General features: G+C 47.6%; 2 protein-coding genes across 3 annotated transcripts in view; one reads left to right on the top strand and one right to left on the bottom strand.

Annotated features, from left to right (window-relative positions):
- Positions 1–134: 134 nt before the first annotated feature.
- Positions 135–3,961, bottom strand: MRPL40 (mitochondrial ribosomal protein L40). The gene is made up of 3 exons (XM_087705732.1): positions 3,879–3,961; positions 2,064–2,222; positions 135–777 (listed from the first exon to the last, which is right to left on the bottom strand). The coding sequence occupies exons 1-3, from the start codon at positions 3,881–3,883 to the stop codon at positions 468–470; spliced, it is 474 nt and encodes a 157-aa protein (XP_087561858.1). The 5' UTR covers positions 3,884–3,961; the 3' UTR covers positions 135–467.
- Positions 3,962–6,900: 2,939 nt separating this feature from the next.
- HIRA (histone cell cycle regulator) overlaps positions 6,901–23,507 on the top strand; it is a 38,901-nt gene continuing 22,294 nt past the window's right edge. Inside the window, exons 1-9 of one of the 2 annotated variants that reach the window (XM_087705731.1) lie at positions 6,901–7,217; positions 11,414–11,476; positions 13,149–13,259; positions 13,988–14,078; positions 15,288–15,382; positions 16,842–16,937; positions 18,076–18,236; positions 20,300–20,467; positions 22,391–22,504. In XM_087705731.1, the coding sequence (XP_087561857.1) occupies positions 7,181–7,217; positions 11,414–11,476; positions 13,149–13,259; positions 13,988–14,078; positions 15,288–15,382; positions 16,842–16,937; positions 18,076–18,236; positions 20,300–20,467; positions 22,391–22,504 (936 nt within the window). In that variant the 5' untranslated portion in view covers positions 6,901–7,180. The remainder of the gene's footprint in view (positions 7,218–11,413; positions 11,477–13,148; positions 13,260–13,987; positions 14,079–15,287; positions 15,383–16,841; positions 16,938–18,075; positions 18,237–20,299; positions 20,468–22,390; positions 22,505–23,507) is intronic. The other variant, XM_087705730.1, reaches the window with a different exon arrangement.

Here is a 23,507-nt window from a genome sequence, read left to right as displayed (position 1 = left end):
ACTTAACGACAGCGGCAAGAAAGGTTGTAAAAAGAAAGGTGGTAAAATTAGCCGTCTTAGCATCAGAAACTTTGGGCTCAATCGTGGTCATATGTTGAGGACTACCCTGTACAAAATAGCCTTTCATCAGCTCTCTGTGTCAGGCAAAAATATTGGCAAGTATAGTTTATTCAACAGCATCTTATTGGCTTATTCTCCTTGTCAATCTCTAAGACCATCCCAGCCAAAGTAGAAGCTTCACATAACACAACATTTCCTGGTAGCACCTGGCTCTACTAATTAGGTGAGGTCACAGATGTTGAGGTAATCGATTACTAAGACATGGCAGTTTGCTGCGGATGTCTGTACATAACCTTTGTATAACCTCTACATTGGGCGAGTGCTTGAAATCTAAGAAAAAGTCAGGCAGAACATAATTTAGCATGTTTACATGCTTGCTGGCGGTGTTGCTCTTCCCACAACCAAAATCAGTACGTGTATGTTCTGGTGAGATCGTTGCATTTCCCTTCGGGGGCTTCGTAGGTAGCCTGAGGGGGTGTATGCAGAGGCTCTGGCCTGTCGAAAGGAAACAAGCAATCATCCCGCAGAATGGCTGCCTGGTACAGCTCTTCCGACTCCAGGCGCAATTCCCTCAAAGCCTGTTCTTGAGCGGCGATCAGTGTTTTCATGGTGTCCATCTCGGCCTTGTCCTGTCGTTGCTTATAGGCGGCCCACTGCTTCAAAAGCTTAGCTCGTTTTTCCCTTTCGTCGAGGGACAGCGGGGCAGCCTCTCGGACCCTGGGAGAAAAATAGGCTGCAAGTTAAAAATATGACACGTGGACGTTTTCTGAATTGAGTTCTTCTAGAGCAGAGGTATCAAAACTCGATTTCATTGAGGGCCACATCAGTGTCGTTCGACCTCGGGGGGTGTGTGGTGTGTCGGGGAGGGTGTGACCAGGGTGGCCATGGGCAGCTCAATGTCACTTGTGTCGGAAGGTGTCTGGTGGCCCAAGCAGTGTGTCAGTGAAAATGGGCTCCCTGTTGTGGCCTGCCAGCTGGCAGCAAATTCAGACAGCAAGGAGGTTGGGGAGGAACCTGGGCCAGTCCCGGAGTCTGGGGAAGGCTCTAATGAGGGCTCTGTGTCGGAGGCAGAGAAGGGGCCAGAGCCGTATGCCAATTATCAGCTGCCTTCAGAGTCAGACATCAATGAGGCAGAAGAACAGCTGGAGCCTGTTCCCAGTGTGCGCATGCACAGAGTTGCCAGACGAAGGGAACAGCTAAAGAACAGGGGTCTACTTGGGAGTAAGGCCACAGGTGGATGATGAATGGCCCCTCCCAGAGGAAATAAAAGAGGAGGAAAGGGGAATGGAGTTTGCAAGAGACAATTAGTTCGCTTAATTGGTTCGTGACTCTCCGAGGCTCCTTGCAAAAGTTTTGCAGATATCGGCCTGGCAGCTCTCCAAGCCAGATAAGGTCTGTGACTGTAAATCCTCCTTGAAAGACTTTGCTGGATATAAATGAGCAGAATTCACAGTAAATTAATAAAAGGATTTTTTGTCGGGACAAGGAGTTTGCTTCATACTCTTGGGAAGCCTAGCTCAGAACACTCCTGAGCTCCATTTTCAGTTGCAACGGCCTCCTGCAACCCTCTGCCGGAGATAACAGAACTCGTTCCATTCTCGCTGGCAGAGGCATCGCGGGCTGGTCCTTTGCTGTTTCCAGAGCGGCCCTGCAGGCCAGATCTAAGCACATCATAGGTCAGATCTGGGCCCCGGGCCTTGAGTTTGACATCCCTGTTCTTATAGTTTCATAAAGATTATCTCAACTTACAATACATTTAAGTGACCGAAGTTAGGATGGCATTGAAAAAAGTGACTTATCCGTTTTCATACTTAATGACCGTTGCAGCATCCCCAAGGTCACGATCAAAATTCAAGGGCCTGGCCAACTGACTCATATTTATGACGGTATACCATCTTTAGAGAAGAGCTTCGCCTCAGCCACTTTGGAGACGGGTGGACATCAACTCCCCAAATCCTCCAGCCGGCACAAACGAACATGCTAAATAAAATTTGTCCTGTTACCTTTTTTCATCCATGAATTTGAATGGGATGATGAAGTCTTCAATGGGCACCAACTCTTGAGCTGCTCTTTCCAATTTTCTGATTTTCTTTTTCAGCCGTTCTCTTTGAGCAAAGTCCTGCTTCGGATCTACCCTTTTCTTCTTCCTCGGGGGCTCAGCTCTAATGGAGAGAGAAATAAATAAAATACCAGTCGCCCCCTGAATTTTACAGAATGCTATTTCACCTTCTCAGAACCATGATGGCAAACATATGACACACTTTGGCCAAAGTGGCACGCGAAGCCATGTCGCCTGGCATGCATACCTCGCCTGTTTGACTTCTGGGTTTCTGGCACGCATGCATGCAACGATCAGCTGTCCTTTGCATCCGCGGCAGTGCCGAAAACCGGCCTGCGTATATGCACCAGCCAGCTGATCGTCGGACGCGCATACGTGCTAGAGTCCAGAAGTTCAGCTTTTTGAGAGCGTGTGCACGTGCGGGCGATGTTTCCGTGCGACCCTTTTAGCACTTGGTGCCGAAAAAGTTCGCCATCAATGCAAAAACAATCTCAAAATCACAGATGGTTGTAGTGTTGTGCAGTCCTGTGACTGATTTATAACCTTTTTTTTTTGCTTTTTCTAGCCTTTTGGGCGAGTTTAATACAAAAAAAAAAATACCCATAGGAATGGATTCAGTTAACAATCGGCACAATAAGTTATAATCACATTGTTTGCTTAACCACCACCACAAAATAATTGTAAAATTGTGTCAGTCACATAAGACGGATTTTCAGGCTCCGTTATGGACAGAAGTTGAGACTACACTAATATGTGTGGGTGTGAGTATTGCAATATATGAGTGCTTACTCAAATGTAAATCCTCTTGGATTCAGCTGCACTTTTTCTTGCATAAGCAAAAAATAAATTGCAGCCATATTAATTAGTTACTTTGAGTGCATTGGAGAAATTTGAAATCTGAACTTGGAAAAGCAAGCCGAGTTCCTCACTCCAGAACATTTAATAGATTATCCAAGTCAAATTACCTTTTCTTAAGTGATTGTTCACTGTAAAGATGAAACATGTATATGAATTGGAAAGAGCCTGACTGGCCTCACTCACAAGACTAAGCCAAGAAAGCTGTAGTTATTTATCTATGTTTCAACAGATGGTAAAACAATGAGAAATGTTCAGAAGTAATTAACAAGTTTAAGATTTAAATCGCTATTCATCCAGGAATGATCTTGGCTCGTTCATTGTCCACCAAAGTTCAGTTCTTGGGATGATAAAATGAGAGAATGGGGAATCTAACCACAGGATTCCAAACTTTCTCAGAGAAGGTAGGTGTCAGTACCTCTCCGTTAGATAATTAGGAAAGAAGACCACGAGACTCTGTGGGTAGAAATCAAGTGTACTTTTACTAATTATAAATGATTAAAGGCATAGCGAAGCGAAGACTGATTATTTAGGCGCGAAAGTGATTGATATATAGAATAACCCATTCCCCACCCCTTGGCATCACAGTTACAGTCCAATCATAATTCTCCCAAGTGTCAGGTGTGAGATAACTTCAAAAGGCATCACTAAGATGGAATGTCGGTGCCGTTAGTCCTGGCGGGAACCTCCTACGCATGCGTAGTGCGACAGGCAGCTGAGCTCCAGAAACTTCCTCCAGCACAAATAGTAACCCCTCCCAAATACCATGCCCTCCCTCCCCGTTTCATGGCAGCCGAAGCAACAGCAAAGCATAGGCTGACAGTAGGGAAAATAACACATTTTAATAGTTCTTCCTATATTATGGGGTGGAAAGGATTGGATAACAATTTGGGATTTACTTTACCTCATGGGCAGGGCTGTTCTCAGTTCCAAGAGGGAAGACTGCCAGTGGTTCGCACGAAGTTGTCCATTCCAGATTAACTGAGAACTAAAAGTGTATACAATGTCAATCCAGGGTGATTGCAGAGAAATTAGAAGGAAAGTGTGTTGGATATATCTGTCACCATGAGTTATTTGTAAAAGTAATAAAGGGGGGATACAGAGGAATATAAATAATAGAGAGAAGGTTATCAAGGAGAGAGCCAACTAAGAAGAAATTTTCTGACACTGAGCACAATTAATCAGCAGAACAACTTGTCTCCAGAAGTTGTGGTTGCTCCAACACTGGAAGTTCTTAAGAAGAGACTGGACAGCCATTTGCCTGGAATGGGCTCCAGCAGGGGGTTGGACTAGATGACCTTCAAGGTCCCTTCCAACCTTATTTGATGTTCTATAAAGAATCATAAATTGTGGGTGACCCATCACTGGACGTTTTTAAGAGACTGGGCAGCCATTGTCTGAAATGGAACAGGGTCTCCTGTTTGAGCATGGGGTTGGCCTAGATGACCTCCAAGGATCCCTGTTTTTCTGCTGAATGATAGGTTTTCGAGGCGAGGCTGGTGCGGGGCGTCCCCAAGGGCGAGACTTGCTTCCCCTAATCCACCCCAAGATAGGCCGCTCGCCGCTGGAAGAAGCCGAAGGGGCGGAAAAGACCCCCACCCAGGACCGCTTACCCAAATAAAGCGCCTCCCGCCCGATTCCCGAGGAGGTTTAACGCACCACGAGCCCACATGGCTCCGTTCGTGATGGAGGACCGCTCCAAGCGACGGACCGCCGTCCGGCTCTGATTGCTGCTCTCCCACTTCCGAAGGCTCTTCGGGAGGTTCCGGAAAAGTTGCGCGCGCAACTCTCTCTCTCTCTCTCTCTCTCTCTCTCTCTCTCTCTCTCTCTCTCTCTCTCTCTCTCTCTCTCTCTCAATAATTATCATTTTAATGTTTTCTCTCATTGTTGCAAGGTGAGACGGGTGGTGTAAATAAATAAGAAGACTATAAACAGAACATATAAAAAAACTTTATACATGTATAACGCTGCCGACAATCGTCCCATGGTAAGATATATATCAAGGGACTACCCACGAGCCTAACAATTCTGTTGTTAAGTGGGATATTTGTTGAGTTTTTGCCCCATTGACTATCACTAAGTGTTGTACCTTGACAAATGTATTTTATTCTCCTTATGTACACTGAGACCATATGCATTTAAAGACAAATTCCTTGTGTGTCCAATCACACTTGGATAATAAAGAATTCTATGTTTGGAATCAATAGAGATAAAAGATATGTAAAAATATGTGGATGGATGGATGGATAGATAGATATGCTGGTCTTGTTGTATTCGGGTCTTTTCCCGTGTAACATTGATATTGTCTCCAAGATAATCTCTATGTTACACGGGAAAAGACCGAATACAACAAGACCTACACCCGTGAAAATCTACGAATGTATGTATGTATGTATGTATGTATGTATATGTATATGATAGATAGATAATAGAGAGAGAGATGTATAAGGAATATATGTTAAAAGATGTAAAAGTGTTGTAAAGACGCTACAAATGTGTTTAAAATAAATAAATAAATAAAAAAGAATTCTATTCCATTCCATTCCATTCTATTTTTTTTACTTTTCTTGTCACAATTAAGGAAATTGTGGGTTAAGTTAATGACGCAGTTGTTAATGGAATATGTCTTCCCCCTCGACTTTGCTTGTCAGAAGATCGCAAAAAGGGATCACATGACCCCGGGACACTGCAACGGTCATAAATAGAAGCCAGTTGTCAGGCATTCAAATTTTGGTCATGTGACCAAGGGGATGCTGCAACAGTTGTTAAGTGTGAACATAAGTCACTTTTTTTAACGTTGTTGTAACTTCAAAGGGTCATTAAATGAACTGTTATAAGTGGAGAACCACCTGAATAGTAAAATAGGCAAAAACATTGTAATGTATTTTAAAATATATTTTACTAAAATATATAAATGCAATAGAAAAAAAATATATCAATAAATAATGTTTGTATACCTTGAATACGTGCATATGGGTATGCATGTTTCTCTTTTAAAGAGCTGAATGCAACAAAATTTCATTTTAATGTATGCTGATTATTGTACATTTAAAGTGACAATAAAGTTTCTCTTCTATTTTATTCTACTCTACTCTACCCTACTCTATTCTATTCTACTCCTATTCTATTCTATTCTATTCTATTCTGTTTTATTCTACTTCTATTCTAGTCTATATTATTTCTAATCTTATTCTATTCTCTATTCCATTCTATTGAATTATATTTTATTTCTATTCTATTGTCTATTCTATTCTAATCTTATTCTATTCTATTCTTTATTCTCTTATTCTATTCTATTATTTTATTCTATTCTCTATTCTTTATTGTATTCTCTATACTATTCTATTCTAATCTTATTCTATTCTATTCTTTATTCTATTCTATATTCTATTCTAATCATATTCTATTCTTTTCTATTCTTAATTCTATTCCAATTCTAACCTCATTCTATCCCCTTATTCTAAAATCCATCAGAGTTGCAGGGACACTCATGACGTCACCCCTCTCGGCCTCGCTCCCCGCGGCCTCCCGCCGAACTACGCCTCCCAGCATGCCTCAGCGCCAGCCGCCCTAGCGGAGCCTGCCGGGAGCTGTAGTTCCCCGCCGCCTGACAGGGCCGCCCCTCTCTCCTCTCCCAGCCCTTGCGCTTAGCCATGCCGACCGCCGGGGCCTCTGAGCCGCCCTCGAGCCTCCCTCTACCCCGTCGCCTCCTCCTCCGGGGACCCCCGGCGGCCCGGACGCCCTTCGGCCGTCGCCGTCTGAGGCCTCCCGGGAAGCCCCCCCACAAAACCCCCACCCGCCGCGCCACCCGGCCGGCCTCTCTGGGCGTCGTCCCTTGTTTCCCGCCGGGCCGCTTGGGTCGTTGCCCTCCGCTGACTTCCGGCGTTGCCGGGGAGCCGCCGGGAGCGGGGGATGCGGCCGGGTGGCGGCGGCGGCGGCTGCGGCTGGCGGGACGGGCGATGGCGCGGCGGCCCTGAGGGCCTCGAGGAGGAGGAGGAGGAGGAGAAGGGAGGCAGAGGAGGGAGAGGAGGAAGGCGGCGCTGAGGCGGCCGGGGCCGGGGCTGAGGCCACCGTCGCCGCCCAGGGCAGCCTGAGCCGGGGCCGTCCCGCCTGCCCCGGCCCTCGGCACGGAGCCAGAGCAGCAGCGGTTCGGCGGAGGGGAGAAGGAAGAGAAGGAGGAGGAGAGGAGGAGGAGGCGGGGAAAAAATGAAGCTCCTGAAGCCGACCTGGGTCAACCACAACGGTGAGCGCGCCTCTGAGCGCGTGCAGAGGGCTGCGGGAGACGCCGCTGGGGCCCACCGGCTCGTGGGAGGGACGGGAGAATGAAGGGGACCTCTGAGCGAGGGCAGAGGGCTCAGGAGGTGTCAGTGGTTCCCATATTCAATTGGGGGGGGAGAAAAAGGGGGGAGAGTCCTCTGAGCGAGTGTTGAGGAGAGGGTCGACGGCTGTATCCTCACGTGGGGGGAAGTAAAGGGGTTCTCTGAGCGCATGCAGAAGGCTAAGGCGGTTTCAGGGGTTCCCATATTCAAGGAGGGGGGGAGAAAGTGGGAGAGTCCTCTGAGCGGGTGCAGAGTGTTGGAGGAGAGGGTCCTCAGCTGTATCCCCACGTGGGGGGCGATGATGGAGAATGGTCCTCTGAGTGAGTGCAGAGGGCTAATGGAGATGTCACTGGTTCCCATATTCAATGGGGGGGGGTGAAAGGGGGAGTGTCCTCTGAGTGAGTGCAGTGTTGGGGGGAGGGTCCTCAACTTTATCCCCAGGGGGGGGGGAAATGAAGAAGGTGATCCTCTGAGCGAGTGCAGAGGGCTAGCCAAGACGCTTGTGGGACGTGGGAGGGAGGGAAGGAGAAAGGAGGGGGTTCCTCTGAGCAAGTGCAGAGGACTAAGGAGATGTCAGTGGTTCCCATGGTGGGGGGAGAAGAGAAAATGGGGTGGCCCTCTGAGCGAGTGTAGTGTTGGGGGAGGGTCCTTAGCTTTTTCCTCACATGCGGGGAAGGAGGGAGGACCTCTGAGCGAGTGCAGAGGGCTAGGGGACATGCCAGTGGGACCCCAGACTCGTGGGAGGGAAGGAGAAGGGGTTGTCCCTTGAGTGAGTGCAGACTATTGGGGAGGGTCTTTAGCTTCATCCCTGGGGGAAGGAATAAGGAAGGGGTCCTCTAAGCGAGTCCAGAGTTCTAGGAAGGTGTCAATGGTTCCCGTATTCATGGGTGGGCAGAAGGGGGAGGGCTTTGAGCAAGTGTAGAGGCTTATGGTGGGGAAGGGTCTTCCACGCTTGTGTTCCCTCACCCGCCCGGGGGGGGGGGGAGGAGGTGGAGCTGGTCCTCTGACAACGTGCAGCGTGTTGGGGGGCATGTCCTCAGCTTTATCCTCATGGGAGTAGATGGGAAGGTGGGTGTCTCTGAGTGAGTGCAGAAAGGTGGGAGGGGTGCACTGCACTGTTGCCCCCCCCATTATCTCTGTGGGGAGAAGAAGGGGGTCCTTTGAGCACCGTGCAGAGAGTTAAAGGGTTGTCCTTGGTCCTAGGTCAGTGAGGTGGGGCAGGGAAAGAAAAGGGTCCTCTGAGCTCATACAAAAGATTGGAGAAGTGTTCTCAGCCCTATACCCACAGGTGTGTATGTGTGGGGGAGCTCTGATTAAATGCAGAGGGGGTGTGGGAGGTGTCCATTGTGCTGCTGCTCTCACACCCACTGGAAGGGCTAGGAAAGGGTTCTCTGAGTATGTGCAGAGGGCCCGGTGGAGAGGGAGAAGCTTTGTTGGGTTGCCTCCAAATATACACACCCCAAAACACCACCAGGGAGCAGGAGGAGGAAGGGGGGGGGATGACAAGAGCTCTACAAACATGTGCAGAGGGCTTCAAGGAGTGGGAAGCTGGTTGGGTGGAGTGGATCTTCAGCTGGATTGCCTCCCACCCCCACAAATAGGGAGGAGGAGCAGGAGGAGTAGACTAGGTCCTTAAGCAAGTCAAAAGGCGAGGAATCCTTGGAAGGGCTCCTCCCCCTAGGAAACCAACCGAGTGGGGGCTTTCTGTTCATGCTCAGAGGCTACCAGCCTCCCTTCCCCTCTCCTTGCCTATGTCCTTGAAATCTCAGGGAAAGCTCAGCGCCATCTTCCCCTTCCTTTGGGGAATACGCTCCTTTTTGAGTTACTACCGCACATAAACACCTCACCACCACCACTTCTGTTTACAGTGCATTCTCTCCCTTGGGAAAAAATGCAGTGCTTGACTTACAACAGTTCACTTAGCGACCGCGCAAAGTTACAACGGCGCTGAAACCGTTTTTCACACTTAACGACCGTTGCAGCCTCCCTTCCCTGTTAGGAAGACAAATGTCAGCATCTCTAACTTGGAAACATTTCACAATGGGTCTGGTTGGATTTTATGGAAAGCAGGAGTTGCCTTTTGTGACTTGTAGCTAAGATTCTCTTTAGTTGTGCATTGTTGTTGTTAGTTGCGAAGTCATGTCCAACCGATCGCGACCCCATGGACAATGTTCCTCCAGGCCTTCCTGTCCTTTACCATCCTCTGGAGTCCTTTGAAGCTCATGCTGACTGCTTTGGTGACTCCATCCAGCTACCTCCTTCTCTGCCGTCCCCTTCTTCTTTTGCCCTCCATCGTTCCCAGCATGAGGCTCTTCTCCAGGGTGCCCTTCCTTCTCATTAGGTGGCCAAAGTACTTGAGTTTCCTCTTCAGGATCTGGCCTTCTAAAGAGCAGTCAGGGTTGTGCATTATTGAAATTTTATTTAGCCTCTCAGACAACTAACCTGTGCGTTAATGATTCCTTGGCTGAGAGATTTATAAAGATACCAACAAGGGGCCTGATAATGGAAGATCACATATTAACCTTCTAAAGAATACAGTGAGCAGCCTATCCAAAGCGTATTGCTGATCCTTTAATCCTTATTGTCAAAAAGGATCTGGAAGCATCGTTTCCCCCCCCCCTCTTCCAGAGGTGAAAAAAATGGCTTCAAATATCCATATCATATCCAGAGTGTCCTGCTAGATTTCCTAGGAAGGGGTGTTTGATGTTCCTTCCATCCACAGGGTTGGTGGATAGGGCTCCCTCAAAGTAGCCCCATTGCAGAATTTCATCGGGGCCCAATACGTTTTCTTTTAGAAAGTCAGCTAAAATAGTGTTGATCAATAAGACCTCAAGAGTGCAAAGCTCGCCATGAAAGAAGTCGACTCCAGAGGGGGTGTGATACGTGTAGGTTTTAAAGTGTATTATTAATTACTTGTACTTTTCTCTTGATGAAGCATTTCCCCCACCCCTTTTTTCCACACACCCCTGCCATACGTTAGTGGCAACCTGCCAAGGCAGCGGCTAGCTGCTGGAAAACTTTTCCATTTTGCCCGCTGAGATTTTAGAAATAGCTCTTCTAAACTTAATGCCACCCCCTTGCTTGTTTATAACTTTTAGTCTTTTGAACTTGAAACAAGAGGATTTCAGCTTTTCTGATAAGCCGACTTGCTGGCTGGGGAATTCTCGGACTTGAAGTCCCCCCTGTCTTAAATTGGCCGACTTTGTGGGACATGGACACACACACAGACACACACACCGGGTCTGTGGCGTCTTTGGTCATTGATCCATTTGGAATACTCGGCTTTAAATTCAACTTGAAAGCTTTGAAGTTTTATTTTAGATAGTTACTGGCTGACTTATCCAGTGGTGGGATTCAAAAATTTTTTACTACCCATTCTCTGGGCATGGCTTGGTGGGCATGGCAGGGGAAGGATACTGTAAAATTCCCATTCCCTCCCCACTCCAGGGGACGGATACTGCAAAATCTCCATTCGCTCCCGACTCCAGGGGAAGGATACTGCAAAATCCCCATTCCCTCCCCACCCCAGAGGTAGGATACTGCAAAATTTCCATTCCTTCTCCACTCCAGGGGAAGGATACTGTAAAATCTACATTCCCTCCCCACTCCAGGGGGAAGGATACTGTAAAATCCACATTCCCTCCCCACTCCAGGGGAAGGATACTGCAAAATCTCCATTCCCTCCACACTCCAGGGGACGGATACTGCAAAATCCCCATTCCCTCCCCACTCCAGAGGAAGGATACTGCAAAATCTCCATTCCTTCTCCACTCCAAGGGAAGGATACTGCAAAATCTCCATTCCCTCCCCACTCCAGGGGAAGGATACTGTAAAATCCCTATTCCCTCCCCACTCAGCTAGGACTCGGGAGGCAGAGAATAGATGGGGGGGCAGAGCCAGTCAGAGTTATATCTACCGGTTCTCCAAATTACTCAAAATTTCTGCTATTGGTTCTCCAGAACTGGTCAGAACCTGCTAAATATCATCTCTGGACTTATCACTTGGTTCGTGATAAACTATCCCTCCCTCCCTCCCTCCCTCTCTTTCTCTCTCTATCCACAGTGTGGTGCCTTTAAGCCAAGGATATTTTGCTCAAATAATTTCTCTCTTTTTTTTCCAGCCAAGCCGATATTTTCAGTTGACATTCATCCAGATGGGACCAAGTTTGCAACCGGAGGGCAAGGTAGGGCTGCCGAAAGAACTTACCGGATTTTTCAGAGTATAAGACGCACCCCCCCCCAAAAAAAAGAGGGTGAAGATTTGGGTGCGGCTTATACACCAAATGTAGCCCAGCCCACCCACCGGCCCCCACCAATTTGCCTCCTTGCATTTAGGGCAGGGCAGGGGTTGGCAACCTTAAACACACAAAGAGCCACAAAAGTCCTAACCGGGAACCCCCATTCAATTCTGGAGCCGACTGGAAGTCCACGTCCCCCACCATAGAGTCTCCTTCTAGTGTGGCATCCTTTTTCCTCTCCCTGTCCTAACCAAAAGCCCTCTCAATTGTGGAGCTGACTGGAAAACCCACCCCTTGCCACAGAGTCTCCTGGCACCCTGTGCTTCTCCCCCACCCTCCCACCCCGCTTTACCGGAAGCTCCTCTCAAAATTGTGGCGGCGACAGGGAGCCGCAGCAGAGGGATGAAAGAACCACATGTGGCTCCAGAGCCAATCTCTGATTTAGGGGGGGTGGACTTTGCCTGCAGCGAGTCTCACAGCATGCTGCTTGCGTGGCGAACAGAAGGGATTGTGATTCTTAGGAGAAAATATCAGAAGCAAATATCCTTGCCGGCCCCGAGGTTGTAATTAATGTGGCATTAGTGGGATTAATTTAAAATGTGCAATTTAATAGGCTTCAACGATCAGTAACTTCCCCTCCACTATAGTGAAAGTGATGCCAGCTACAGAATTCTTTTTTGAAAGTGAAATGAAAGTGATGCTAGCTACAGAATTCTTTTTTTAAAAATAAACACTGAATTAAGTGCCACATGTGTTTCCTGAAATCTTCTCATTAAAAATATTTGTTGCTGGAACCCAGTGTCTCCAGTGGAACCCAGTGGCTCAGTGGCTAGGATGCTGAGTTTGTTGATCAGAAAGGTCGGCATTTCGGCGGTTCGAATCCCTAGTGCCACGCAATGGTGTGAGCTCCCGTGACTAGTCCCAGCTTCTGTCAACCAGCAGTTCGAAAGCACGTAAAAATGCAAGTAGAAAAATAGGAACCACCTTTGGTGGGAAGGGAACAGCTTTCCGTGGACTTTCGGCATATAGTCATGCCGGTCACATGATCACGGAGATGTCTTTGGACAGTGCTGGCTCTTCGGCTTTGAAACAGAGATGAGCACCACCCCCTAGAGTCAGGAACGACCAGCACATATATGCGAGGGGAACCTTTACCTTTATTATCATTACAGAAGTTACATTTTCTGTAGAATGCAGGTTGCAGCTACTGTGTTTTCATAATTTGGCAACTTTTAGCTAAACTTAAAAAAATGTGCAGCCATAAACTGGATTTGAAATGTTGTGTTTTCTTGATTGTGTATTTTGGATAAAGCCCTATTGCTGCAGCAGGTTCCTTGGTGGAACTGGCCTGTCTTAATTTTAAGCTGTGTGGATTTCAGCCAGACCGTCTGGGGAATTCTGGGAATTGAAGTCCACACTGCTTAAAAGCTGCTGAGGTGGAGAACCCCCGCTGTATAAGCAGACGCTTCTAGTGCTCTTATTATTTGCTAAATTAAGGAGGAGGTGACACTCTGCTCCCCAGAAAACTCTTAAGGACAGCTAGCAAAGATAAAAGCCTGCCTTTTTTCTTCTTTGTAAGTAACTGCAGTGAAAAGTTTCTTCTTCCTTGTGCCCTTAGGACAAGATTCCGGGAAAGTTGTAATATGGAACATGGCTCCAGTCCTCAAGGAGGAGGATGAAAAGAACGAGAATGTACCCAAAATGCTTTGTCAGATGGACAATCATTTAGGTATGGTAGAATAGATCTTTCTTTGGGGGCTGACTAATGGGCCAGCATACTTTGAGAGCCAGTTTGGGCTAGTGGTTAAGTCACCAGACCATAGAAAGCAAGAGACCATGAGTTCTAGTCCTGCCTTAGGCATGAAAGCCCGCTGGGTGACTTTTGGGCCACTAGGAAATGGTGAATTCTAGTCCCGAGTTAAGTACAAAAGCTGACTGGGTGTCTTTGGGCCAATCACCAGGAGATAGTGAGTTCTAGTCCCCTCTTAAGCATGAGAGCCAGCTGGGTGACTTTGGGCCAATCACTAGGAGACTGGAAATTCTAGTTCCACCTTAAGCATGAAAGCCAGCTGGGTGACTTTGGGCCAATCACCAGGAGACTGGAAGTTCTAGTTCAACTTAAGCATGAAAGCCAGCTGGGTAAATTTGGGCCAGTCATTCACTCTCCGTCCAACCTACCTCACAGGAGTGTTGTGCTGGGGAAAATAGGATGGGGAGGAGGAGGGTGTGTCGGGTAGATTCACCGCCTTGTGAAAATAATAAGGCAGGTTACCTCATCCAGTGCCAAAAAGCTCATCTTACATGTTGGAAGATGAAAAAACACCACTTGTGCTTTGAAAATATCGCCGGGTGGTAACTCTTCCATTAAATACAAGCTTCAGCCTTAGTATACGAATGTGTTCTCGGGCTGTTTCTTTTTTTCCAAGCGTTATCCTTGTCTTCCCATTTTTGTTCCAGCCTGTGTGAATTGTGTGAGATGGTCAAACAATGGCATATATCTTGCCTCCGGAGGAGATGATAAGCTGATCATGATCTGGAAGAGAGCAGCGTAAGTTTATTTTCGTTCCCTCCCCTCCCCCCCCCTTTAAATTTAATTCTTGGCATCTTCCTTGGGCTGTTTTGGGGGAAAAAAGATCCTTATCTTATGTTCAAGGTTGGGTAAACATCTGTAACCATAACATCTGTCCTGTAAGCGACCATGTGGTGCCATCTTTTCTCATGGTTTTTACCTTAATTTAATATTTTTATCTTGCTTACTGACATGTTCACACATTTTGCATCCCTGAATATGCTGATCCTCTATCTATTAAGTCTGGTTTTGTGGATGCTGGACGTTTTGTCAGTGTTGTAGATCAGTGAAAGGGGCGCGGCGGCTCAGGGACTAAGACGCTGAGCTTGTCGATCCGAAAGGTCGACAGTTCGGCAGTTCGAATCTCTAGCGCCGCATAACGGAGGGAGCTCCCGTGACTTGTCCCAGCTTCTGCCAACCCAGCAGTTTGAAAGCACGTAAAAAAATGCAAGTAGAAAAATAGGGACCATCTTTGGTGGGAAGGTAACAGCGTTCCTTGCGTCTTTGGCATTTAGTCATGCTGGCCACATGACCACGGAGACATCTTCAGACAGCTTTGGTACTGAAAAAAATGTGACTTAGGACCCGTTTTCACAATTATGACTGCAGCGGCTACTGCTATTACCTGTCCTTCCCTCCCTCCCTCCCTCCCTCCCTCCTTCCTTCATTCATTCCCTCCTTCCTTCTTTCCTTTCCTCCTTCCTTCCATCATTCATTTCCTTCCTCCTTCCTTCCTTCCTTCCTTCCTTCCTTCCATCCATCCATCATTCCTTTCCTCCCTTCTTCCTTCCTTCCTTCCTCCCTCCCTCCATCCCTCCTCTGACCATATTTCCTAATTGCATCATAAAATGCAAAAAAAAAAAGTCAGAGCACTAAGGACCCCACAGTCTGTACTTCCATCCATCAATCCTCCTCCCTCCCTCCCCCCGTTTCTTCCTTCCTTCCTTCCTTCCTCCCTCCCTCCCTCCCCTGATTATGTTTCCTAATTGTATCATAAAATGTCTGCAAAAAAACAAAAAAAATCAAGGTCAGAAAGCACTAAGGACCCCACAGCCTGTCTGTCCTTCCTTTCGTCCTCCCTCCCTCCCTCCCTCCCTCCCTCCCTCCCTTTCTCAGAGAACACCAAGGTCTTCTCATTTCAACTCCGAATATTCCCCTTTATTGACACCTCCCCTCTTTCTTCTCCAGGTACATTGGGCCCAGCACCGTCTTTGGTTCCAGTAGTAAGCTTGCAAACGTAGAGCAGTGGAGGTGTGTCTCGATCCTGAGAAGCCACACAGGCGGTAAGAGGGCTTTGAAAATCAAAAATGGTTGGTCCTCTTGCATGGTCTGCTTCCTAAAAATAAGATTACCCCTTCTGACCAGCTAAAGCTGATGACGTTTGGATCAGTGGTGAAATTCAGTTTTTTCCCCCTACCGGTTCTGTTGGTGTGGCATGGTGGGGGTGGCAGGGGAAGGATACTGCAAAATCCCCATTCCCTCCCACTCCAGGGGAAGGATACTGCAAAATCCCCATTCCCTCCCCACTCCAGGGGAAGGATACTGCAAAATCTCCATTTCCCCCCCACTCCAGGGGAAGGATACTGCAAAATCTCCATTCCCTCCCCACTCCAGGGGAAGGATACTGCAAAATCCCCATTCCCTCCCCACTCCAGGGGAAGGATACTGCAAAATCTCCATTCCCTCCCCACTCCAGGGGAAGGATACTGCAAAATCTCCATTCCCCCCCCCCCACTCCAGGGGAAGGATACTGCAAAATCTCCATTCCCTCCCCACTCCAGGGGAAGGATACTGCAAAATCTCCATTTCCCCCCCACTCCAGGGGAAGGATACTGCAAAATCTCCATTCCCTCCCCACTCCAGGGGAAGGATACTGCAAAATCTCCATTCCCTTTTCACTCCAGGGGAAGGATACTGCAAAATCTCCATTCCCTCTTCACTCCAGGGGAAAGGATACTGCAAAATCTCCATTCCCTCCCCACTCCAGGGGAAGGATACTGCAAAATCTCCATTCCCTCTTCACTCCAGAGGAAAGGATACTGCAAAATCCCCATTCCCTCCCCACTTCAGGGGGAAGGATACTGCAAAATCCCCATTCCCTCCTCACTCCAGGGGGAAGGATACTGCAAAATCCCCATTCCCTCCCCACTCCAGGGGGAAGGGTACTACAAAATCCCCATTCCCTCCCCACTCCAGGCGAAAGGATACTGCAAAATCCCCATTCCCTCCCCACTCTGGGAACAGCCAGAGGTGGTATTTGCCGGTTCTCCAAACTACTCAAAATTTCCGCTACCTGTTCGCCAGAACCTGTCAGAACATGCTGAATTTCACCCCTGGTTTGGATGCCATACTTTTTTTTTTTTTTTTTTGCATCACATTATTCCAGTCGAGTTCAAGGTAGTCCTCCACTTCCCAGAGTTCCTTTAGTGGCCATTCAAAGTTACAGCGGCACTGAAAAACGTGGCTTACAATCATTTTTCTCACTTAACGACCTTTGCAGCCTCCCCATGGTCCCCATGATCAAAATGGAGACGCTGTGCCAACAGACATTCACAGCTTCTCGGTGTCACCCGATCCCCTTTTGCAACCTTCTGGCCAGCAAAGTCAGTAAGGAAAGCCAGATTCACTTAACAACTGTGCGACTAACTTAACGACCGTAGAGATTCAGTGGACAACTAAACACATCAATTGGTATGGGCCTGGAATTCATAGTATCCCTGTGTTTTTAACGCTTCCGCGTAGACGTCATGGATGTGGCATGGTCCCCTCACGACGCTTGGCTAGCCTCCTGCAGCGTGGACAACACGGTCGTGATCTGGAATGCTCTCAAATTCCCCGGTAAGCATACTTGGAAACCGCTGTTGGGCTTTCTGCTTGTGGTGGTAGGAAAAAATGAACTCTTGATTTTGGGGTTTGCTGATTAGATAGGTTTATAGATAGAGAAGAGCCACGGTGGCGCAGTGGAAGAGTGCAGTACTGCAGGCTACTTTGATTGACTGCCCGGCTGGCTGCAATTCAGCAGTTCGAATCTCACCAGGCTCAAGGTGGGCTCAGCCTTCCATCCTTCTGAGGTCGGTAAAATGAGGACCCCCGATTGTTTGGGGCCAGAGGCTGACTCTGTCAACCGCTTAGAGAGGGCTGGGAAGTGGTATATAAGTCTAAGGGCTAATGCTATTGCTATTCTACAGTAGTTTCCAAAACGAAGAATATGTTCACAAGACCTTGTACAACGGAGGTAGTCCTCGACTTACAACAGTTCATTTAGTGATGGTTTAAAGTTACAACGTCACTGAAGAAAATGTGACTTAGGACCGGTCTTTACATTTATGACCGTAGAGGCTATTGCTATTGTCCATCCTTCCTTCCTTCCTTCCTTCCTTCCTTCCTTCCTTCCTTCCTTCCTTCCTTCCTTCCTTCCTTCCTTCCTTCCTTCCTTCCTTCCTTCCTGTTTGATCCTGGCTGACTCAAGGTTGACTCAGCCTTCCAACCTTCCGATATGGGTAAAATGAGGACCCAGATTGTTGGGGGCAAGAGGCTGGCTCTGTAAACCGCTTAGAGAGGGCTGGAAAGCACTGTGAAGAGGTATATAAGCCTAAGTGCTATTTGGTGTTACAGAAACGGCTACTTTATACAATTGCATAAAAGTAAAAAAGTTGAGGTTTCTTGTTATTGTCCTATTTTCCTGTATCAAAAGGACTTGGAAGTCAATGCTTTTTTTTCTTTTTTCCTACTACCTACACTTTTCTCTCTTCTCCCTTTCCTCCCCTTCTTTACCTTCATTTTTCTTTGCATTTTTGTATTTTATGCTTTGCTAAAATTAAAAATTGAATCCCAAAATTCCCTAGGAAGGGGCCAGCCCTGACCGAATTGTCCTGCCCATGTGTGTGAAGAGCCCCATCTCCTGCTTTTCTCTCATCCAAAGCATTTCCACAAACCAGCCTTTCAACCCTCTTTTTATTTCCCCCCCTACCTGCAGAAATCCTTGCCACTCTAAAAGGTCACTCTGGCCTGGTTAAGGGCCTCACCTGGGACCCTGTTGGGAAATATATTGCCTCTCAAGCGGATGACCGAAGTTTGAAGGTCTGGCGCACCATGGATTGGCAGCTAGAAACCAGCATTACCAAACCTTTCGATGAAGTACGTATTGCGATAACGATGAGCTGAACATTTTCATGCATCGTTCCATCTTTCTGCAGTCAGGCTTCCAAGTCAGTTTCAAAACACCCAGCTCAGGGGTGGGATTCAGCTGGTTAGCATTTGTTTGGGCAAACCGGATGTTAATTTTGCAGCCGGGTTTGCTGAACCGGTTGCTGCAAGGACCGCCCGCTCCCATCTACCCCTCCCCTCCCAGGAGTCTCCACGCATTCATTATTCCAGGTAAGTGCAGTTTCCACACGGAGGCTCTGAGAGTGTGAAAAACAGGCCTCCTGGAAGTCCGAAAACGGGCCTGTTTTTGGCCTCCGGAGCGCAGGGGAGGCCGTTTTTGCCCCCCTGGAGGCTCAGGAAAAGCCTCTGGAGCCCGGAGAGGGTGAAAACACCCGCCACCCCCAGTGGTGCAGGAGGCTGGGTACACCACACCCACCATGGCCACGCCCACCCAGCAACCAAGCAGAGAACCGGTTGCTAACATTTTTCAATCCCTTCCCTGACCCAGCTGCCCGAAACCCTTTAAAGCAGCTGCATCTTTTTCCTGGAATCTCATAGTGGAAAGACCCAGCTGCTTTAAAAAGTTGCAGAGAGCAGTTATGTTCAGACTCCGCAGCACCTTTTTGGGGTGGGAGGGGGGAGGGAAATCAGATACCAAGTGCTGCTGTAGGGGCGGACCAGGCTGAGCCCGAGCGAGGGCTCAAACGCGTCATCAGTCTCGAGTCCCTTCGCACCCACAGGAGATCTAAGTTTAGCCCACTTTGAATTCGTTGACTTATCTACCCCCAGTTTGCTTTGACCATTAGTAGTACAGATTTTTGTAGGGAGCATTAACATGCAATAAACCCCTACCCATCTGAGCTGCCTGGACTCTTGGGTTTCCTGTGTTTGACAGCTGCACAGACCTGTTCCATAATACAGATTGTTCTGCCCCGGGCAATGAGGTTCTGCTCGGGCAGCCAGTTAACTCCACGTTTAGGAATCTCTTTCAGACCACGTTTATTATCAGTCATCCTTAATAGCAAAACTTACAGTTCAGTGTTAAGATTCTTCTGACTTACCATGATCTGTCCCATCACGTAGTGTAAAAAGATGATTTTATCCCCATGCTGAGGAGATGTAGAATGCTACTATTCCGGATCACAAAGGCAATTAAATTGCCCGGCTCTTAACTTTGCATGTGGGTAAGATGCCCCGGTGGCCAATCAGAAACAGAGATGTGATCACATGTCATGGAACTACATTTCCCATAAGGTAGTCTCTGCTTGCACTTCCCATGAGGTAGTTTCTTAAAGGAGACAGTTCTTAATTCCTACACTAGCTATATACTGCTGGGGCAGCACCAGGGGTGGGTTTCAACCGGTTCGTGGCGGTCCCCGCGATCCGGTTGGTTGCCAAACCCGGAAGTAAGTAACTTCCGGGAACGGTGAAGGGCCCCCCCTGCGCCCACTCGCGCGCCCACGCGCGCCCGCACGCACCCGCGCCCACTCCTTACCCGGTTTTGCCAAATTCTGCGCTTCCACGCATGCGCAGGATGCATACAGCGCCTGCGCGATCCTCCAGGAGCAGCTGGAGCATCGCACAGACGCTAGTACGCACGCGCGCGCTGCGCGCATGCGCGAGGACACCACCGGCCTTGTTCCAACCGAACCAGTTGGAACGGGGCGAGAAACCCACCCCTGGGCAGCACACAGATAATCTTCAACTTAACAACAGTTTGCTTAGTAACCATCCAAAGTTTGAACAGTACTGAAAAAAGTGACTTATGACCACTTGGCATACAGCTCTCTGCCTCTGACACAGAGCCCTCATCAGAGCTTTCCCCAGACTCCAGGACTGGCCCATGTTCCTCCCCCACCTCCTCACTCTCCGAATCTACTGCCAGCTCTGCTGGCGGGCCATAACAATACCCGCCAGATGTGTTTGGGTCATAGCATCCCATAGGTATAGAAAATCCGAATAGCCCTGCTTTTTTTCTTTCATCCTTCTCTGCCTGTGAACTTTTACCAAAAACCTGACCTTGTTTTGTGCACGATGCCCTCCTTCTCTTTCAGTGTGGAGGCACCACGCATGTGTTGCGCATCAGCTGGTCCCCTGACGGGCATTACCTGGTCTCGGCTCACGCGATGAATAATTCTGGGCCCACCGCCCAGATCATTGAGAGGGACGGGTGGAAGACCAACATGGATTTTGTCGGCCACCGCAAAGCAGTGACAGTAGTGGTGAGTTACCTCTCATCCGGAAGGTAGATTTCCCCAAAGTGTTAACTGCTCCCAAGAAAATGAGAATAAGTCAGACTTTGAAAGAAATCTTGCTAGGGGAGATTCATAATTAGGGAAGCCACCTTACAGGGTAGGTGGGCCTCATAACAATTTAATTGATGTCATTTGCACTTTTATAACTGTCTGGTTTGGCTCCGCAACCAAACAAGACAGACACAGACTTCAAGGGATGATTAGAACGGCAGAAAAAAAACAATGGCTACCAACCTGCCCTCCATTGAGGACCTGCACACTGCATGAGTCAAAAAGAGGGCTGTGAAAATATCTACAGACCCCTCGCATCCTGGACATCAATTGTTTCAACTCCTACCCTCAAAATGACACTATAGGTCAATGCACACCAGAACAACTAGACACAAAGAAAGTTTTCTCGAATGCCATCACTCTGCTTAACAACTAATTCCCACAACACTGTCAAATTATCTACTAAGACTGTATTACTATTATTCTTCTCATCCTTCCTATCTCCCCCCACTTATGACTATAGCTATGTTGCTGGTATCTTTACGATTTATATTGTTTATTTAGTTTCCTAGTATGATTTAATTGCTTATTTAGTATCCTATGACTATCACTAAGTGTTGTTGTATCTTACAATTCTTCATGAATGTATTTTTATGTACACTGAAGAGTTGATGCACCAAAGACAAATTCCTTGTGTGTCCCATCACACTTGGCCAATAAAAAAATTCTATCCTAAATAAAATTTTGATATGGGTAGATTGAAGGAGAGTCAAAATACTGAGAATATCAGGGTATCATATTAAGACAAATAAGTCTGGAGTCAAAACAGCATTCCTTTTTTTTCCTATTTTTTCTATTTTCTTATTTCTATTTTCTAAATATTTTTTCTATATAAAAGATAATTATATTATCTTAAAATAATTTTTAAAAAACCCCACAACATTCCCCTTAAGAAAGCACAGATAGTCCTCAGCTTACGACCCCAATGAAGCCCAAAATTCATGTTGTTAAGTGATACATTTCCCTCCCAATTTTAGGACTTTTTTTTGCCACGTTTGTTAAGTGAATCCCTGCAGCTGTTAAATGAGTAACATGGTCGTGAAGCGAATGTGGCTTCCCCACTGACTTTTGCTTGTCAGAAGGTCGTAAAAGGGGATTCCATGACCCCGGGATGCTGCATCCGTCATAAATGTGAGTCACACGACCATAGGGATGTTTTAATACAATACAATAGCAGAGTTGGAAGGGATCTTGGCGGTCTTCTAGTCCAACCCCCTGCCTAGGCAGGAAACCCTATACCGTTTCAGACAAATGGCTATCCAACATCTTCTTAAAGACTTCCAGTGTTGGGGCATTCACAACTTCTGGAGGCAACTTCTGTTCCACTGATTAATTGTTCTCACTGTCAGGAAATTTCTCCTTAGTTCTAGGTTGCTTCTCTCCTTGATTAGTTTCCACCCATTGCTTCTTGTTCTACCATCAGGTGCTTTGGAGAATAGCTTGACTCCCTCTTCTTTGGGGCAGCCCCTGAGATATTAGAAGACTGCTATCATGTCTCCCCTGGTCCTTCTTTCTATTAAACTAGACATACCCAGGTCCTGCAACTGTTCTTCATATGTTTTAGTCTCCAGTCCCCTAATCGTCTTTGTTGCTTTTCTCTGCATTCTTTCTAGAGTCTCCACATCTTTTTTTTACATCATGGCAACCAAAATTGAATGCAGTAGACTTTGTTGGTCATAAGTGAGAGGACCGGTCTTAAGTCCCTTTTTTTGTCAACGCTGTTGTAATTTCAAACAGCCGCTTAAAAACAGGTTGTAAATCGAGGACTACCTGCCAAGTATCAGTTGGTTCTTTTTCTTAAAAGTATCTTTAAAAAAAAAACTTGTTTTTTCCTTCCAGAAATTCAATCCAAAAATCTTTAAAAAGAAGCAAAAGAATGGCAGCTCCACCAAACCAAGCTGCCCTTATTGCTGTTGTGCGGTTGGGAGTAAAGACCGATCACTTTCTGTCTGGGTAAGTGACAAGTTGGGTCAGATTTAAGGGGTAGCTGGTCTTTTGTGTGTCCGTCTTTTTGCACCCATTTCCCTCGGGAGAAATCAAAATCTTTTGGCCCTCCTTCTTGGGATGATGTTTGAAGTGAAAGGTGTCCAACCGTGGCAACTTTAAGGCTTGCTTGTGGCCTGCCAGCGGCCAGCAGAACTGGCAGCAGATTCGGACTGTGAGGAGGTTGGGGAGGAAGATGGGCCAGTCCTGGAGTCTGGGGAAGGCTCTGATGAGGGCTCTGTGTCGGAGGCAGAGAGGGGGCCAGGGCCATCTGACAGTTATCAGCTGCCTTCGGAGTCAGACATCAGTGAGGCAGAAGAACAGCTGGAGCCTGTTCCCAGTGTGCGCATGCACAGAGTTGCCAGACGAAGGGAACAACTAAAGAACAGGGGTTGACTTGGGAGTAAGGCCACAGGTGGATGATGAATGGCCCCTCCCAGAGGAAATAAAAGAGGAGAGAAAGGGGGAGTGGAGTTTGCAGGAGACCATTCATTCGCTTAATTGGTTCGTGACTCTCTGAAACTCCTTGCTAAGTTCTGCAGATATTGGCCTGGCAGCTCTCCAAGCCAGATAAGATCTGTGTGTGCGCAGAGCTATCAGGAGAATGGAACAGTTAAGGAACAAGGGTCGACTTGTAAGTAAGGCCACAGGTGGAGTGAAGGCCATAGGTGCCTCACTGATGTTCCTTAAATTTTTGCCTTTGTCCTAGCAGCTCTGTGCATGCGCATATCGGGAACAGGCTCCAGCTGTTCTTCTGCCTCACTGATGCTTGTCTCCGAAGGCAGCTGATAACTGGCATAGAGTTCTGGCCCCCTCTCTGCCTCCAACACAGAGCCCTCCTCAGAGCCTTCCCCAGACTCCAGGACTTGCCCATGTTCCTCCCCAACCTGCTCACTCTCCGAATCTGCTGCCAGCTCCGCTGGTGCGTCACAACACTTCCCGAATAACAACAATTCCTGGCAGCCCTTCATTT

The sequence above is a fragment of the Thamnophis sirtalis genome, unplaced genomic scaffold (assembly GCF_051295495.1).
Source record: "Thamnophis sirtalis isolate CommonGarterSnake01/CBP01778 unplaced genomic scaffold, rThaSir2_p1.2 scaffold_2, whole genome shotgun sequence".
Taxonomy (NCBI): domain Eukaryota; kingdom Metazoa; phylum Chordata; class Lepidosauria; order Squamata; family Natricidae; genus Thamnophis; species Thamnophis sirtalis.
This window is presented reverse-complemented; position numbering and strand designations above follow the sequence as displayed.